The sequence below is a fragment of the Rhineura floridana genome, chromosome 12 (assembly GCF_030035675.1).
Source record: "Rhineura floridana isolate rRhiFlo1 chromosome 12, rRhiFlo1.hap2, whole genome shotgun sequence".
Taxonomy (NCBI): Eukaryota; Metazoa; Chordata; class Lepidosauria; order Squamata; family Rhineuridae; genus Rhineura; species Rhineura floridana.
The window spans coordinates 41,459,962-41,476,403 of record NC_084491.1 but is presented as its reverse complement, the minus strand read 5'-3'; the positions used below and the strand labels follow the sequence as shown (position 1 = coordinate 41,476,403).

Genomic DNA, 16,442 nt, shown 5'->3' with positions numbered 1-16,442 from the left:
AGACAGTGAGGTCACTATAAGCAACAAAAAGTGCAAAAAAGCAAGTCCACAGATGCACAGCCACGAAACTTTGTACAAACGCCCAGGCACAACGGCAAAAGTACCAGAAAGCCAAGCAACAGCTTTGAGCATTGAATTTACAACATGGAGGGGGGGGTGTCCATTGCATGGCCTGTAAATGGCCATTTTAACACAAGCCAACTAAATGTATGGCAGAAAAAGCCAAGGAAGTCATTTGCCTGCACAACGCAATTTTATTTTCCTTTGCTGACTTGTTATCAACACCAGTCTTCCTTTTTGGCTCTTATGCAAAGTTTTCGTAGACACTTGACTGACCAACACCCAGGGCACTGAGAAGTACAGCTCAACAATAAGGATTTAGAGAAAGTACAAACAAACTAGAACAAACTTTAAAAAAACTGCAGCAAGTTCAGCCTCGCTCAAAAACCAAGCCACTAAACAAGCAGGATGGCATCATCAGCCAGCCGCCACCTCCTCTGTTCTCCAATCAATGGAGGTCTCATCACCACAAGCCTGTGAACTTTATTCCAGCTTCTCTTCTTGGCAACCAACAGGCTCCCTTTCTATCAAAATAGGTTCTCCCTGACCTCCACGGCTTGAATCACCACCAAATGCCTACAATTTATAATACTGACAGTAAGTTAACAATGATTTTATCTCCTTACTTGCTGCAGTGTCACTTTGCCCTTTCTAAAATGTCTAACATAGATCGGCAAGCAAATAGTTCTAGATGTGAAGCCAATTTTTAGTCACGATTTCTGGAATGAATTCTGATTCTATCCTGTTCCTGGACGATGTAACTGTACACTCTTAATCCACTGAAGATACAGAAAGAGTAAGTTATTCTTGAAAAAAATCAACAGGGTCAATAGCACTGCATCCAGTTCTTTGCCTGATAAAAAAAAACCCCAGTGACAGCACTTTGATTTGAATTTGAATTTATGTAAAGAAAAAATGTATTTTTAAAATTTAATTGGAAAATGTATATTTTATAAAATAATTGCTACCACCACAGGCAACTCACCAAGTCACTTCACGGGTATTATTAGGTGACCTTTGCCTTGAAATCCAATTTTTTCAAAGATTTTTAATATATGTTTCCCACTTTTTTCCACAAGATACTGAAGACGAGTCATGATAAAACTGAGAGACAAGGATCAGGATCCAATGAACAACTTTGACACATCTAAAGGGCCTTTTTTATTATTTTCTTTGAACAGCAAAATCTCATACCATGTTGCAAACTGCTTTCAAAATTGCTCTGACTTTTAAAAAGATTGTGTCATGCATTATGCGCGCGGGGGGGGACACTGTTGTATAAGAAATGTCTTTTATGTAGAATTGGTTGCATGGTTGTTGGTTCAGAACCTACATGCAATTTTTTCAAGCAAAAAGGTTCAGGTTTGTTATCTTATTCAAAAGTGTTCATTTCATTGGACTTCATAAAAGATACCGTTTCAATGCTTCCATAGCCAAATCCTTGTTTACTAATTATAACAATACAATCCTATGCATGATTACTCAGAAGACCTACTATGTTTAATGGGGCTTACTTCCAGAAAAGTATGTTTAATATTCCAGGCTGCAGAAAAAATTACCCTCAGTCTTAAATAAATTGATTTAAAGGTGGCCTACTGCTAAAGATAGAATTGTATCCTAAGTTTTAAAAATAACTTTTTAATATATAAAGAACCTTCAACTCTAGGCATTGTGAAATAGGTTAAGAATACATGCAGCTCAATTCTACACAAAGGTTCCGTGGAACTGAGCAGAACTTCCAATGCTGCAATCCTATATTCTGTTAGCAAGCGCTATTGCTATTGGGTTAGGTTTTATTATTCTGGTTTGAGATTTTAATTGTTTTAATGTATTTGGATGTTTTATTTTGTACGCCGCCCAGAGTGGCTGGATAACCAGCCAGATGGGCGACTAATGAATTCAATAAATAAATAAATAAAACTCACTGGGACTTACTTCTGAGTAGATGTGGATGCCAACGGATGGCCTCCACATGGGTCATCGTGCCCCCTTCCATGCACGCCCCTCCTGGCTGCCACTGCTGCTCTTACCACACTCTTGCTGGGCGGGAGGGAGGAGCTGTGGGTGGGTGACAGGCCTCTGAGGAGGCAAAGAAGGGGTGGGAAGGAGAGAGGCTTTCGCTTGCACACTGCACACGGCAGGAGAAGAGGCACCGGCATTGCTGGCACTGCTGCTTGGCAGGCACATCTTGACTGAGTAAGTGACATCATGAAGCGAAGGGGGGGAGTGCCCTCTCGTGCCATGCTAGGCAGTGGCAATAACAGCAGTGCCTCTTCCTTCTCCTTAGGTGTGCAAGCTACCTTACAGGCCTGCCGCCAACTCCTGCAGCCCAGCAAGTGTGGTGAACAGCAGCAGCCTCCACTACACACTTCCAGCACAGGCAGAAGGGAAGGGACACCCCCCCCGCCCGCAACACATCTCCCAAAAAACTAATAGGACGGAGATCCCTCATGAACTGGGACCAATACACCACTGGACAACACGGACTTTGGGGCCCGCCCACCACTGCCATGCTCCCCCTGGAAGCCCTTGGGTTGAAAAGGCTGCCACTCTGGAATTACAGGAAATCTCATTTACATCATACAGATCTAATCCAACAACCACCTTTGCAGAAAAAAGAAGCTGATCATGAAATAAGAGGACATTGGCTTTGAGCTTGCAAGCTGGAATTTCCTCTCCAGAGATTTCTCTCTAAGCACTGACAGTACATACTGCATAGAAGAGAGAGCAGGGACTTGCTTACGTTTCACACTTCAGGATACGGGAAGCATGGACAACTATACACCAGACTACCGGCCTCTTACTGAGCCAGCACCAACAAACTCCTATCCCATGCCAGTGAAACATGTCAAACAGCAAGAGCAAATATAAAGACAGGAGTGCACAGTAAGTCCCCCTTTAAAGCAGGGGTAGGGAACCTAAGGCCCTCCAGAGGCTGATGGACTCCAACACCCATCAGCCCCAGGTAGCATGGTCAATGGTCAGGGATGATGGGAGCTGGGGTCCAGCACCATCTGGAGGGCCACATTGCTGTATTACAGGATACTAAATGAGCATGATGCCATGACACAACGCACCCTCAAGACTGGCAAATAAAACCTATAATGCAGCCCATCCTGCTGCTGAGGAAGTAATGGCATGGCAGAAATTACCTAAATTTCTCCCAATTTAGGCTACACAGGAACCAGTGTGAACAATTAACATGGTTATATCTGACAGGGAGAATATTATGAGAGTGGATTATATAGAAAATCACACATCACCCCACTTTCCGGAAAGAGTTCCAGTTTATTACTGTATTTTATCTGTACTTCTTCAAAGGAACTCATGGTGATATACATGAGTCTCACCACCACCATTTTATCTTAACAATCCTGCGAGACAGGGTAGACTAGGCTGAGAGATGGCAACTGGCCCAAGATCACCCAGCAACCTTCCTGGCTGTGTGGGGACTTGGATCTGGGTCTTCCTGGTCTTTGTCCAACACTCTAACTACTACACCATACTACCTCTGGTAAACCAAAATTGCTACTCTGAAATGGAAACCATCCAGAGCAGTCCATTTGCAACACTTTTCAAACACACTCATTATCCAAACCATGTGCTTGGAAAGATTTCACTATAAGGCGTGCCTAAGATACACAGCATATGAGGAAGTCTCCTTTAGCTACATCATGCATCATCTCCCATATTTTGCCCAAACCAGTTGGAAGTCTGGAAGGCAGCCAAAGGGTTTTCTTATCCAGCCACCGCACACAAAGGGTGAATTAAGTAGATTAACGCCAGCTCTAACCAATGCTTAGACATCTTTTCCCTAAAGCTTCCATAACTTTCTTGTGCCACTTGCTCCTTTGCCCAACTGATCTTACATTCTGGAAACTTACACTGGTGTTCCATTTAAATCTACATTGTGCCAACATAAATTCAGTGAAATAATAAATACGGTATTTCTGAGCATATGCAGTGCTAACCACAATTTTCTCTCATGTATCTGGAATGAGGGGAAAGCATTTCTAGGCAATACTTGCACACAGACTTGATGCTATTTAGAAATTAAATAACCATCCTTGAAAATCATGGATTCAAATTCACCCAAGTCTCCTCTAAGACCACCACTTCCAAGAAATTTGGTTTCCAGAGAGCTTGTTGTTTCTGAGTCTAATCAGTGCTCAATAATGACCAGCGTTTTCTCAGCTCCAGCTGGCAATACTAGAAACCTCCAAGTCAACTAGGTGTTCACAACAGCCCAACACATCTGTTTTACTAGGTTCTGAGGAAGCTAGCAAAAACTTGCAAACGACAACAAAAAATAAACCACAGAGCAAAAAGATGATAAAGTTGTTACAGAAGTAAAAAACAATCTTGTTATGCAGCAATTCTCAAAAACTCACATGGACTATGTTTTCTTCCACAATGTAAGTCCAATGCACCAATTTCTTTCCTAGAATTTGAGCTCTGATTCTTAGGTGAAAGTACTGCTGGCCCACAGTTGGGTGCTAAAAGATGGGTAGGCTTCAATAATTAAGCTTGCTACATGAGCCTTGACAAGTGTGGTGACTATCCAGTGCATTGTGCAGAGTATCACATGTACAACTACCTGCCTGGTGGTCTGTCATGGGTGTGCGCTCAGAGCAATGAGCTCCTGGCCCACAGGGAACGAGTTTGTTATCTTGGGGCCAAGGTGGCTGACATGGAGAAGCTGAGACAGGCAGAGAGGTTAGTGGACAAGGCCTTCAGGTATGTGATGGCTGTATCCCAAGTTGACAGCTCCACTGCTGTCATGGTGAACAGGAGTCTCCAGAAGGAGGGTGTCAGAAAAAGAGGAATGAATGAATGAATGAATGGTTTTATTATGGTCACAGACCAGATATTAAAAAAGAAAAACAGCAAGAAAGATTAAAACATTTAAACAACAATACTACCGAAATTCCTACAATCCATGAATAATTCTTTAAAAAGTGGACTGACAGCATTTTTTCCTAATTTGCATAGTAGTGAGGAGAAACTTTGCAACATTAGTGGTGACATGAGATGACACATCGCTTTATCATTTCACACTAATCATACTCATTTGGGGGGGGGCAGAGGGATCCTAGTAGTGGACAATTCTAACATTAGTGACATCATTCGGTATGTGATGAGCCTCACCACATGGTGACTTGCCTGCCTGGTGCGAAGGCTGCATGTGTCACACATCATCTAGACAGCCTGGTAGAGTGTGCTAGGGTGCATCTTGGCACCAATGGCGTGGGGAAATGTAGTCATGCGGCCCTGGAAAGAAAATGTAGGTTGCTAGGTAGGAAGTTGGCAGTCAGGATCTTCAAGGTAGCTTTCTCTGAAATGCTACCTGTGCCATGCACAGGGCCAGTTAAGGTAGGCATAGCTGTGTAGTCTCAATGCATGGATGAGACAGTGATGGTGGGAAAAGATACTTGAATTTGTTAGGCACTGCAAATGTTTTGGAACATTATAAAATGGGTAGGCTCCACCTGAACGAGGATGGGACCAGACTGTTGGTGCTTAAAATTGGAAAAGTGGCAGAGTGGAAGTGAAGACATTGATGATTGTCCAAATGGGGGAGGGGACGAAGACAGCAATTCAAGACCCAAGCACCTTAGGGTAAAACAGAAGTGCCAAAGACATTTGGAAAGATACACTGTGTATAGATGTTTATAGGATAAAACTAGAAGCCTCCAGGATCAAGATGGGTGAGCTGGACTGCTTGATACTAAAAGAGAGCATAGATATAGTGGGCATTAATGGAAACCTGGGGGAATGGAGAGAGCAAGTGGGACACTTATCTCTGGATACAAACTCTATAGAACATGCTGGTCATTGACCGTAACAATAAAGATTATTATTAAACTCTACAGAACAGAGAAGGACCAACTGGGGGTGGTGTCACTTTGTAGGTCAAAGATTAACACAGTCAAACAAACCAGAAATCCCAAACAGGGCAGAAGCCTCCACAGAATCCCTGTGGCTAGTAGAAATACTGGGCCTCAAAAGTAATTTAGTACTGGGCATGTACCATCACCTCCTCGACAAAATACCGAGGGCAATCTTGAGATGGAGAACGAAATCAAGTAGGCATCCAAAGGAAGGGCAGCCAAAAACTAGAGATCCCTAGAGATAGGAAACAGATTGCTCATCCCAATATACCAAGTTCCTAAACTCCACTTCTGGATCAGTATTAAAAGAAACCTTGGGGTGCCAGTACATGGAGGTGGAGGACAGGGAAAAGGACTTCTTTTTACACCACTATCCTTCCCAGCACTTCCGAGAGCCTCTTCGACCAAGAGTTCTTAGAGCCAGGAGCCAATGATACCATCTGCCTAGGTAAGCAGAAACCCTGCACTCTTCGTACACTAACATCTTGCGTGACCCAGGCCTGGTGCTTAGTTAGCCTCATGATTTAGAAGGTTGTTATTTTCCCCCTGTGGCCAGCAAAAAGGACGTTTTACATCACAGTCCCTCCAGCACCTCCAAGGCATCCTGAAAGCCAGGAGCTGCCGAAGGAGGCCTACAAGACTCAAGGAACAGTACAAATGAAATTGCAGTGGACACTTCATAATTCAGTTGTTTTATTAAAAAAACAAATATTTTAATCGTTGCCCTGTTTTATTATGTAAACTGCTCTGAAAAGTTTTTGTTGAAAAGTGTTTTATTCAAATATTTATATGCAATATGTATTCCAGACCGTTTCTTTTCAAAGTTACCACTTATGGATGCCAGGCTGCTATCTGGAGAACAGCCCGGCCTCTAAAGGTTCCACAGTGATTCCCTGGTGCTGTTGCCCAACTTCCCCTCTTACCCAGTGCAACAAATAGGAGAGAAGCAGAATGAGACACACTGCAGCTGTACCTTCATTTGTGGCTGCAGGGGTGCTTTCTGGATTGTGTCGAGCCAATTCTGCAGCTACTGAAAGGCTCAGTGTCTTAAAAGTTTATCAAAAGCATAGGTCAGTTTGTACATTAGGGGAATGACCTCAAGTTAAATAAAGCTTTCACTTGTTCAGTTGCAAGGCTAAATGATAGGAACTCTACGTAATAACAGATAAATGGAAAGACAAGAAAAGATTTCCAGTTTGAATTATGCTAATATTTTAACAACTTTCACCTGCAAAGAGGGCTAACATGATATGATTATCTGGCCTACAACATATTTTATTTACTAACACATTAAGCAAGAGTTAAAGTAAGACTCAGGAATGAGCTTGATACAAAAACTTCCTTTAAAAGAGAAGTTAATTCAGCCTCAAAAATATTAGATGCTACTTTAAGAAAATATAAAAGCATAGGGTGTAGTATAAAGTAGATTTAAAGCTTCCATTTTTAGAATGAAAACAGTCTCCAAACTACTCATTGTATTCAGTTGCTGAAATAAACTATCAAGCTACATTTAGAGTGAAATGGCTTACCAAATATTTCTCCATTTTTGGCATATTCTGTCACAAGGTACAGCATGCTTTTGGTCTCCATTACCTGTTGATGGAGAATCACATGTTAGTCTTAAAACTGGGGGAAAGAGAAGAAAATGAAATCCTAGAAATGTTTTTCAATACCCCCCAACACACTACAGGTGGCCTTTAAAAGCCTAATATTCTCATGTTACTTGAAGGATTCAAAATCAAAAGGATGATTAAGAACCCCCCTAAACCGTTCCCTAGACCTAGTGTCTTTGTTTTCTGACCACAAAGTTCTTTAAGAGGATGTTGAGATTTCCCAGGGCTAATTTTAAGACTTAGCCCGAAGGCTGGAGGACTTGAGCCAATACACCAAAACAACTGCTTTGATCAACTCCTAAATTACAAGGGGAATAGATAGTATCTGGGGACTTAGCATTGGCGTCCATGCTACTCCAAGGAAAGATACTGAAAAAACTAACGGATACTGTGGGAGGCAAAATAGGAGAAAATGCAATGCCTTTTTAATCTTGGAGGCAGGAACACAAAAGTCTGGTAAATCATGAGAAACTACTTATACAGTATCAGAATCATTGTATTATTCAGGTCCTCTCTCTGGGAAGATCTAGTTGCAACAGCATTTCTATAAGCAACATGGATGTTGATTAGGAACTATACCTAACAAAAGGAACCCTACAGCAATGTATTGCCTTGTATACTCATCACCTACTAATGGGAGTGGTCCTCCCTGTCAGCCATGCCCTCCTTCACGATACTACAGGCCAGCTAGCGTGGTTCCTTCCAGATGTTATTGGACAACAATTCCCATCAGCCCCATCCAGTATAGCCAATGGTGATGGATGATGGGTGTTGTAGTTAATTTGCTACCCTTGCTATAAGAGTATGCTCTGAAGATATGTGAGGCCACCACCTTGCTGAAGCTAAGCAAGTCTGGGTCAGATCAGCACCTGGATGGGTGACCATCCGGAAACCACATGGATACCACCTTAGGTTCCATGATGTGAGAAAATAAACAAATCAATGGTTAGAAGCTCAATAAGGGTATTCTACTCATCCTTCATCTTTTCCATTTTACGTTTCCAACTGAACCTCAACATTTCATGGCTACAGACCATGTTCAACCCTCCTTGTTCAATTTTTTGCCTCCTTATTGAGTTTTGTTTTATTGTTGTTTTGTCCTTCAGCAAACATCAGGTTTCTCCAAGCATGTTGATCCCTCTAGTCTTGTTTCTCAGTGGTTACTTTGGCTCAGTTTCTGCCAGCACTCTGCATCTGAGTTCTCCATCCATCCATCCATCCATCCATCCATCCATCCACCCACCCATCCACCCATCCATACATACATACCCCGCCTTCCTTTTCATGAAACCCAAGGCGGCTTACATATGGTTCCCAGCCAGTCTTCCATACAGGGCTGTGGAGATGGTACACCAAACCTTCGACTCCGACTCTGACTCCTCTATTTTTCTACTGTCCGACTCTGACTCCACCCAAAATTGCTTCCAACTCCACAGCCCTGGAAAGGGCTGTAAATGTCTTTTTAAATTGGAAGCTCTCATAGGAGCATTTTTATCGCTGTCTGAATATGCGCTGATCTTGGCATCACAGCATTTGTCTTCATCTGGGTCCTGTGTCATACACTGACACACAAAATGTTTTCCATCTTGAGTTATGGTGAAATGCTCAACTACAGCTGACTTCATGGGAAGCTTCTTTGACATTCTGAATTTATTTTGAAGCCAGAGTCGGTACATTTCTACCAACTCCGACTCCACCCAAAATTGCTTCCGACTCCAACTCCACGACTCCGACTCCACAGCCCTGCTACCACACCTGACCCTGCTTAGCTTCAGCAGGGAATCTCAGGGAATGAGGATTGCCCAAACTTCTGAAGTACAATGGAGAGGATCTTTACCTACATATTCAAAGTATGCTGGCCCCTGATTATCCTCTCATTACATTGTTGTTTTTTTCCTGGACACCTTCTTTTCAGCCTCACTTTGTCACAGATTATCATGATCAACAAGACAAAACAAAAAGTGAGTCTCAAGTTCTTACTGAATAGGTTACCTGCCGGTTAACTTTTTAAACAACCCACAAGCCAAGACTGCAGGCCAAACTCTGAACTGCTGATCAGGGTTTTTTGGTCTTGAAACTGTTAGAGAGGACTCTTTTTGAAATTAGTTATTTTACAATAAATGTTCCTAAACATCCACAGCAGGTCTGGTACCACAACTGCCTTTGGTTTTCTACATCTTTCACTAACAATTAATACATCTTCTCTACTGTGTTTATGAAGCCCTACCCTCTCCATTCACCAGGCAACTTAACTACCTAGGTCTAATGTTGGCACCTAGGAACGCAAGCTATTTTATCAGCTCTGTGCAGGACTAATGCTGCAGAATGATATAATGTCCCGAAAATGTGAAATGCTTTTTCCAAATCTGGCCTCCACCCCCACCCAATCTAACATAGATTGTAAATCCTCATGGCAGACGGTACATTGCTGGCACTATATGAATGTTAAGTTCCTCTAATGTTAAAATATCCAATGGGCTTACAAATAAAAGGCAAAATAAAAATGCTTTTAATAAATGTGATAAAATTGTAGTAGTGAGTTACCTGAAGCCAACATATTGTTTTGTGCCATCCTCAAAAAATCTTAACATAATTTAGTCTAGATTCCATAATAAAGTTTCATGTCCTGGCAGGCACTGCCTCCCTTTTGGTATCAGAATTTAGGTCTCAACCTTTCTGGTCACCAAGGCAACTGCACTGCCACCCTCTGGTAAGCATCACAAGCAACCAGCCACTCCCCAAAATTTGAAGCTGCAGAGGTGGGCGGGGTGCCTGCCTCCAGTTTAACGGCTGGGAGGAAGGCTGGGGGAAAGGGACTTCAAAGGAAGCAAACCAGCAAGCTCCCCACCAGCCTTTCCTGCAGGAAGCTTCCCTCGAGGCAAGGTGTGACCTAAACGCTCTCCGCTACCTCTCCCTGCAAGAGAGGCCACCAGGGAGCTTCCTTGGCCACTGCTGGGAGATGCCCCAGGCGCCTCCATCTAGCAGAGAGCAAGCCAGTATGCTTTCCGCCTTCCTTTCCTGCAGGTGCTTCCTTGGAGAGGGACAGGGAAACAAAAAATGGAACTTAAAAGTGTAGGGTCCGTCTCGTTATTTTTATGGTGCCCAGCGGAGTAATATCTACAAAGCAAATGAAACAGTCACATTAACCTTGCCCTTCCTTCTCTTCTCTCTTTTTAGTACGAAAAACGTATTATATGTTTTTGATACGAACATATCATGGGAAGGATGGTGACATCCTTTCATAATTGCTCAGTGTGTGATTAGTCACCATACATTTCTCATCTGCATGCATGTTTGACTCCTAATAGGTAGCTGGCCTGCAAGTGACAACTACTACATGCCATCCCTCATGCATGGCAGTTTAAAAAAGGGGCTACCCATTAATAAAAACTGTAAGACCTTGGTGACTGTTCCCCATCCTTAAAAAAAGTGTGGTGGTAGTAACTACCCACTTTTGCAGCAACATCCCAAACCATGAGATGCAGTTACTGTATCCTTTATACTACTTGAACAACTCCCTCCTTTCTGCACTCTAGTTTTTTTTAAGCACATACACACACAGTAACTGTTTCATACCATTAGAATTGTATTCCCTTGATTTATAGGTTGCTGTCAAGATTAAGACTTGATTTAATAAAGCTGAACCACTAGACTATTTCTGATAGTAAAATTAAAACTAACAAGACAGACCTCATTAAATCAAACCTTCCTTCTTTAAATAGCAGGAAGGTTCCTATTCTGCTTGAGGCTTCGACACCTAATGGGAGCAATCCATTAATGTCACTGGGACAACTAACATACAAGATGGCTCAGAACTGGGACTCCTGTTTAAACTGATAATGGACACAATCTGCTGGCATCCTATCCCACACAGCTGTGCTCTTGAGTATGTTCTGTTCAATGCACCGAGCATAGCTCAGGAAGTGTTCTTGAATGACTCTATCCTTTATCCATATATTCAGCATCTAAAATAGCTTTACTCTACGGCAGGGATAGCTAACGTGGTGCCCTCCAGATGTCACCACCCCTATTTTATAGTGATGTTTCAACTCGTGTGAGGCACCAAATACAAGATAAAACAGCAAAACCTGAATGCCAATTCTCAGCTTCAGCTTATAGTTTTCTTTCTTATTTCACCCACCTACTAAAAATAAAAGGCAGGCTCACCTAGCAAAACAAAAACAATGCTGACTTATCAGAGGTAGCCAGATGAATGTTTGACCACCTAATGTTTTGAACTGTTTCATGCATGTGTCATGCCATCAGACACATGAATTCTAATGCAGGGCATGTGGTCCTTGAAAAGCTGTGATGGAGACTTCCAGAACATTCACTTAATTTATGCTTAACTGATGCTTGAAAAGAAACTCTTGCCTGTGAGTGACACTGCATGGGGATGAATGAAGAATGAAAGATTTAGGGCATTTGCACATTTTTAGGCCCATTTAACTTTCATGGCTTCCCATACCGAAAGTGGGAACTAGGGAGGTCTATAATTCTCAGAACCCTGACAAACAAGCTCGTGAATACTTTGGGGGAAGCAATGACATTTAAAACCAAATCAGATGTGCCCTTGGGATCACATTTGAGCATTAGCAACTACTCCAAGCAGCAAGCTAACACATTAAAACAAAACAATGGAGTCATGCCTGAAAGCGTAATGATTCCCCACCTCTGCACAATCCAGATTTAGAGCAAAATCAAATACCAAAACTTTTTTTGGGGGGGGGGGGGAGAATCAGACTAAACCAATAAGATCACACACACACACACACATATTCTAGCATAAGCCACATTCAAAGCTTTATCCCATTTTTAAGCAGTTCTCTTCCACTTGTTATGTGGATTCCTCTACTGAGTGCTCGTTGGCTATGATCACTCATATGACATTACGCTTAACTATTTATTTATTTATTATTTATTTATTGCACTTGTATACCGCCCCATAGCTGAAGCTGTCTGGGCAGTTTACAGCAACCAAAAACATTAAAACAAATATACAATTTAAAACACATATTTTAAAAACAATTTAAAACACAATTTTAAAACACAATATAAAAACCATTTAAAACACATGCTAAAATGCCTGGAGAAGAGGAAAGTCTTGACCTGGTGCCGAAAAGGTAACAGTGTTGGCGCCAGGCGCACCTCATCACAAACATCATTCCATAATTTGGGGGCCACCACTGAGAAGGCCCTATAGTTAATGGTGTCCTTGTGCATGCTACTCACAAGTCCCCGCTTGGCTCTTTCCCCACTCCTGGACCAACCTTGGCTTACTGCTCGTGGTTTGGAAAAAAACCAACCATAACCCTGGATTTGGATGACAAGACAAGGCTTGTGGCCTGTTGCTTCCTGTGCTGCATGGCCAGGAGTACAAGAGGAATAAAGAGCAGACTTCTAAACAGTGTGCACAAGCATGTCACTCATTCGCATTAAACATTAACTATGTTTTGATGTAGGAATGATGAATTACTTTCGGCCAGAAGACCAGATCACATTGCTGCCAGCTGCCCACTGTACCACCCACCTGTCAGTCATCCAACATCATCAGATGGATCTAACCCCAGGTAAAAACAGTGTGGCTTGCACTCAGTGCCAAAGTTAAACACCACAGAATCCAAGCTGTGTTTGCAAAGAAATAATCGGTAGCTTTACAGCGTGCTCCTAATTGTCCTTTGCAAGTGCAACTTGCTTTCAGCATTGCTTCACTTTGGCATCGAATACAAGCTGCTCTGCTTCTGGCAGACATCAGAACCACTCAGGAGCTCCTGATCATGATGTATAAACCAGGCCACTGTCACAGCAGCATTCAGGTTAAGTTGCAGATTTGATAACAAACACGTCATAAAAGATGAATCCTCCTGGCCTCCTGGCAGCTTACCCTCTGAGGGAGAGAGAGGCAACACAATCAAGTTACTGCATTTCTATCCTGAGCAGATTCCCTGCACTCTAACCTAAAGTCTACTGAGGGTCTGCTCTTGTCAACAGGAGTCTTGGACGACTGAGTAAATTGTCAGATGTCTAGCTCTCCCTGCCGGTGGCTGTTCAAGTCAATGGGAGTTCAGCCTTGCGAATTAATGAATTATTCAAAGTTGTTCAGATGTCAACGTTCACAAAGAGCCAAGTAAAATCCTCTCCTCAAATATAAGGATTTTTAATTACTTTCAGATCTGCAGATCTGCATTAATTGCCACAGAAGAACTCAGCCAACAGCAGCCATATCAAACCCACAGTACAGGACTTTATTGGACACAGAGCTTTAATTCGCACAAACCTAAACGAGGCAGGCTTGGCAGGCAATACAGCTACATACCTGATAAAGCTTGATAATGTGTGGGTGGTTCAGCATTTTCATTATCTGCACCTCACGATAAATTTTCTCCAGGTTCACAGAATCTAGCTGAGATTTGTCAATTATTTTTATTGCCACCTAGAACCAATTACAAGGAAAAAATTAAAGTCACCTTTCCCAAACCAGGTTACAAAGGCTGCAAATAAGTTATGACCCAATTCTTTGTTTTTCTCAAGAGATGTACTTCCTGTGCTTCAGAACTAGTGTCGTACTCACAGAAACAAAATATTTTGGAGGGGATTCGAAAATACTCTTAACATTTTGATTTGCTATTTGCTGTTTATTATTATTATCGCTTGGGCCAAAGGCCATTGCAGATACAAACAAAACATTTGGTATGCAGACGCACAACACTTCATTTGTAACAAAAAGAACAAGTTCAAACTCTTGACCAGGACTTTAGCAAAACATGATTACATTTACTTATACACAGAAGAGTCTACTAAACATTTTTTGTTTATATTAAAGAGCAGCAGGGTATTTCAAAACAAAGTTAGGACTCCAACTGAGAAGGAAGGTGAGACAAACTTTCTAGAGGAATCATTTTACCATCGAATTAAGATTTCCATACCCATTTTCCGTATGCCATTCCATTTTATCTGTTGCTTTCTATTAACACATTACTCTGGTGGAGACTCTATAACCTGCCCTTTTAAAAAAGTTAAGTTTTCAGATATCACCAAGTCTGCCATTACTGATATTTTCTGGGATGAAGCCATTCCATAAGTGATGTCAACCTGTAACTAACTCTAAATTGACATACAGGACACAATCAAGAAACAATAGTCACATTACTTAGGGTTGTATCCAATGTTAGTTACAGTAGACCCACTAAAATTAATGGACATTACTTCTATCCATTAATTGTGATGGATCTACTCTGAGTAAAACTTAGCTGAATCCAACCACTGTAATTAAAGTATTATTAAAGTTTTGACACTGATGTAAAAGGACCAAAAGACATGATCAAACATTTAAAACCAAAATATAATTTTTTAAAAGGGAGCACAGATTTTGTAATTACAGAAGTGCCTCATACCATGATTTGGAGGGAAACACTGTGTAATGTTTGTCAAATGTACAAGCACAGAGAACATTCTGAGCCTGTTCAGATTACCATATCTCAGCTTATCAAGTCATGATATGGATGAGTCTTTTGCTTGCACATGGAGTACCTTTGTGGTTTCCTTCACACAAGCTGTGATTATACAAGGAAGCCTCTAATTAATCATCATTTTCCATTTTGTCTGAATTGGGACGAAACCAGGTTTGCAACAAGCTAGAATATTAAAACAACTTCAAACCATGGTTCAGTATCCTGGCTTGTACTGTCCCAGTTCAGACAAAACAGGAAACTATGGTTAGAGGCTGTAGCTTGCGAGATGGGTCTGTGTACACATCTAAAAGACTCATGAGTATCTCTGCTTAATAAGCCATGATATGATCATCCACAAGTGGCCAATATATACAACATGCACTTATTCTACAAGCTCAAGGGGGCTTTCAATTAGTGTTCCTCGAGTAGCAGCCCACAGGATATATGAGAAATCCTTACTGAAACTGAAAGAGAGTTTCAAAAGCAGTTGGCGGTGTGTAGTTGAGGGGGGAGGGGAGGCAACCAACCAATTGCTATGGGGCACATCACAAGCTCTCCTGAAGTAGCTTTTTGGATCACAGCCAAACTGCCTAGAAACTTATTCCCACAAGTAAAAACGATTTGAGATATATATATATAAACCCATGTGCCCATTATCAGTAAGAAGAATCCTCCTATGTACTAACCCAAAGAGAAAATGTTTTTGAATATAGAAATACAATTTAAGCAGCTCACATATTTCATATTTAGTCCACAAACAAAATCAGTGTAGTCTGAATTATTGCAAACACTCAATTTTAACTGTGATTCATGTCTCATACATAAAGTCATTTATAATCACTCTGTTGAGACTTGAGTACAAGCTCTCCTTATGGAAACTCACACCACTTAAATATAATAAATGCAGCTCAGCTTATCTACAATCTAGTTTTGGGTTTGCAGAATGGCGAAGAAACAGTTATAAAGAAATGCAGTTATGGGTTCACAGATTCACTTGAAATGCAAATGAAAACAAAAAATGTGTGAATGTGCAACTGAAAATACTGCACGGGTCAGTCAACAACCTTGCTACACCGCCAGAGCTGAATGACCTCTGAAAAACTGTAGCAATGGTTACCAAGAGATCAATACACAGTGCAAAATCTTAGTGGCATGGTATTAGTTTGACATGAAAAGCCTGGGGACTGTAAGTATGGACAATGAGGGGGATACAAAACACATTCTCAGTGGACCCTCAGCTGCATGAGCTGTCCTTCCATCAAGACTCGCCAAAGCCCCAGATTCTTTCAGATTCACTTCCAATTGTGCCCGCTTTAAGATCCCATGGGGCTGGGTAGGTTGGGAGTTTTAATTTTTATTGTGTGTATATATTTTTTCCACTATTATTATATGCCCCAAGCATCTGAGATGGAGCAGGACAGAAATCT

General features: G+C 41.6%; 1 protein-coding gene across 2 annotated transcripts in view; it reads right to left on the bottom strand.

Moving 5' to 3' along the window:
* Window positions 1–16,442, bottom strand: part of SIK2 (salt inducible kinase 2) — an 89,124-nt gene that overhangs the window by 59,673 nt on the left and 13,009 nt on the right. For both annotated transcript variants that reach the window (XM_061593421.1, XM_061593420.1), the window contains exons 2-3: window positions 13,881–13,997; window positions 7,481–7,544 (exon numbers count right to left, since the gene is read on the bottom strand). In XM_061593421.1, coding sequence (XP_061449405.1) covers window positions 7,481–7,544; window positions 13,881–13,997 — 181 coding nt within the window. The remainder of the gene's footprint in view (window positions 1–7,480; window positions 7,545–13,880; window positions 13,998–16,442) is intronic.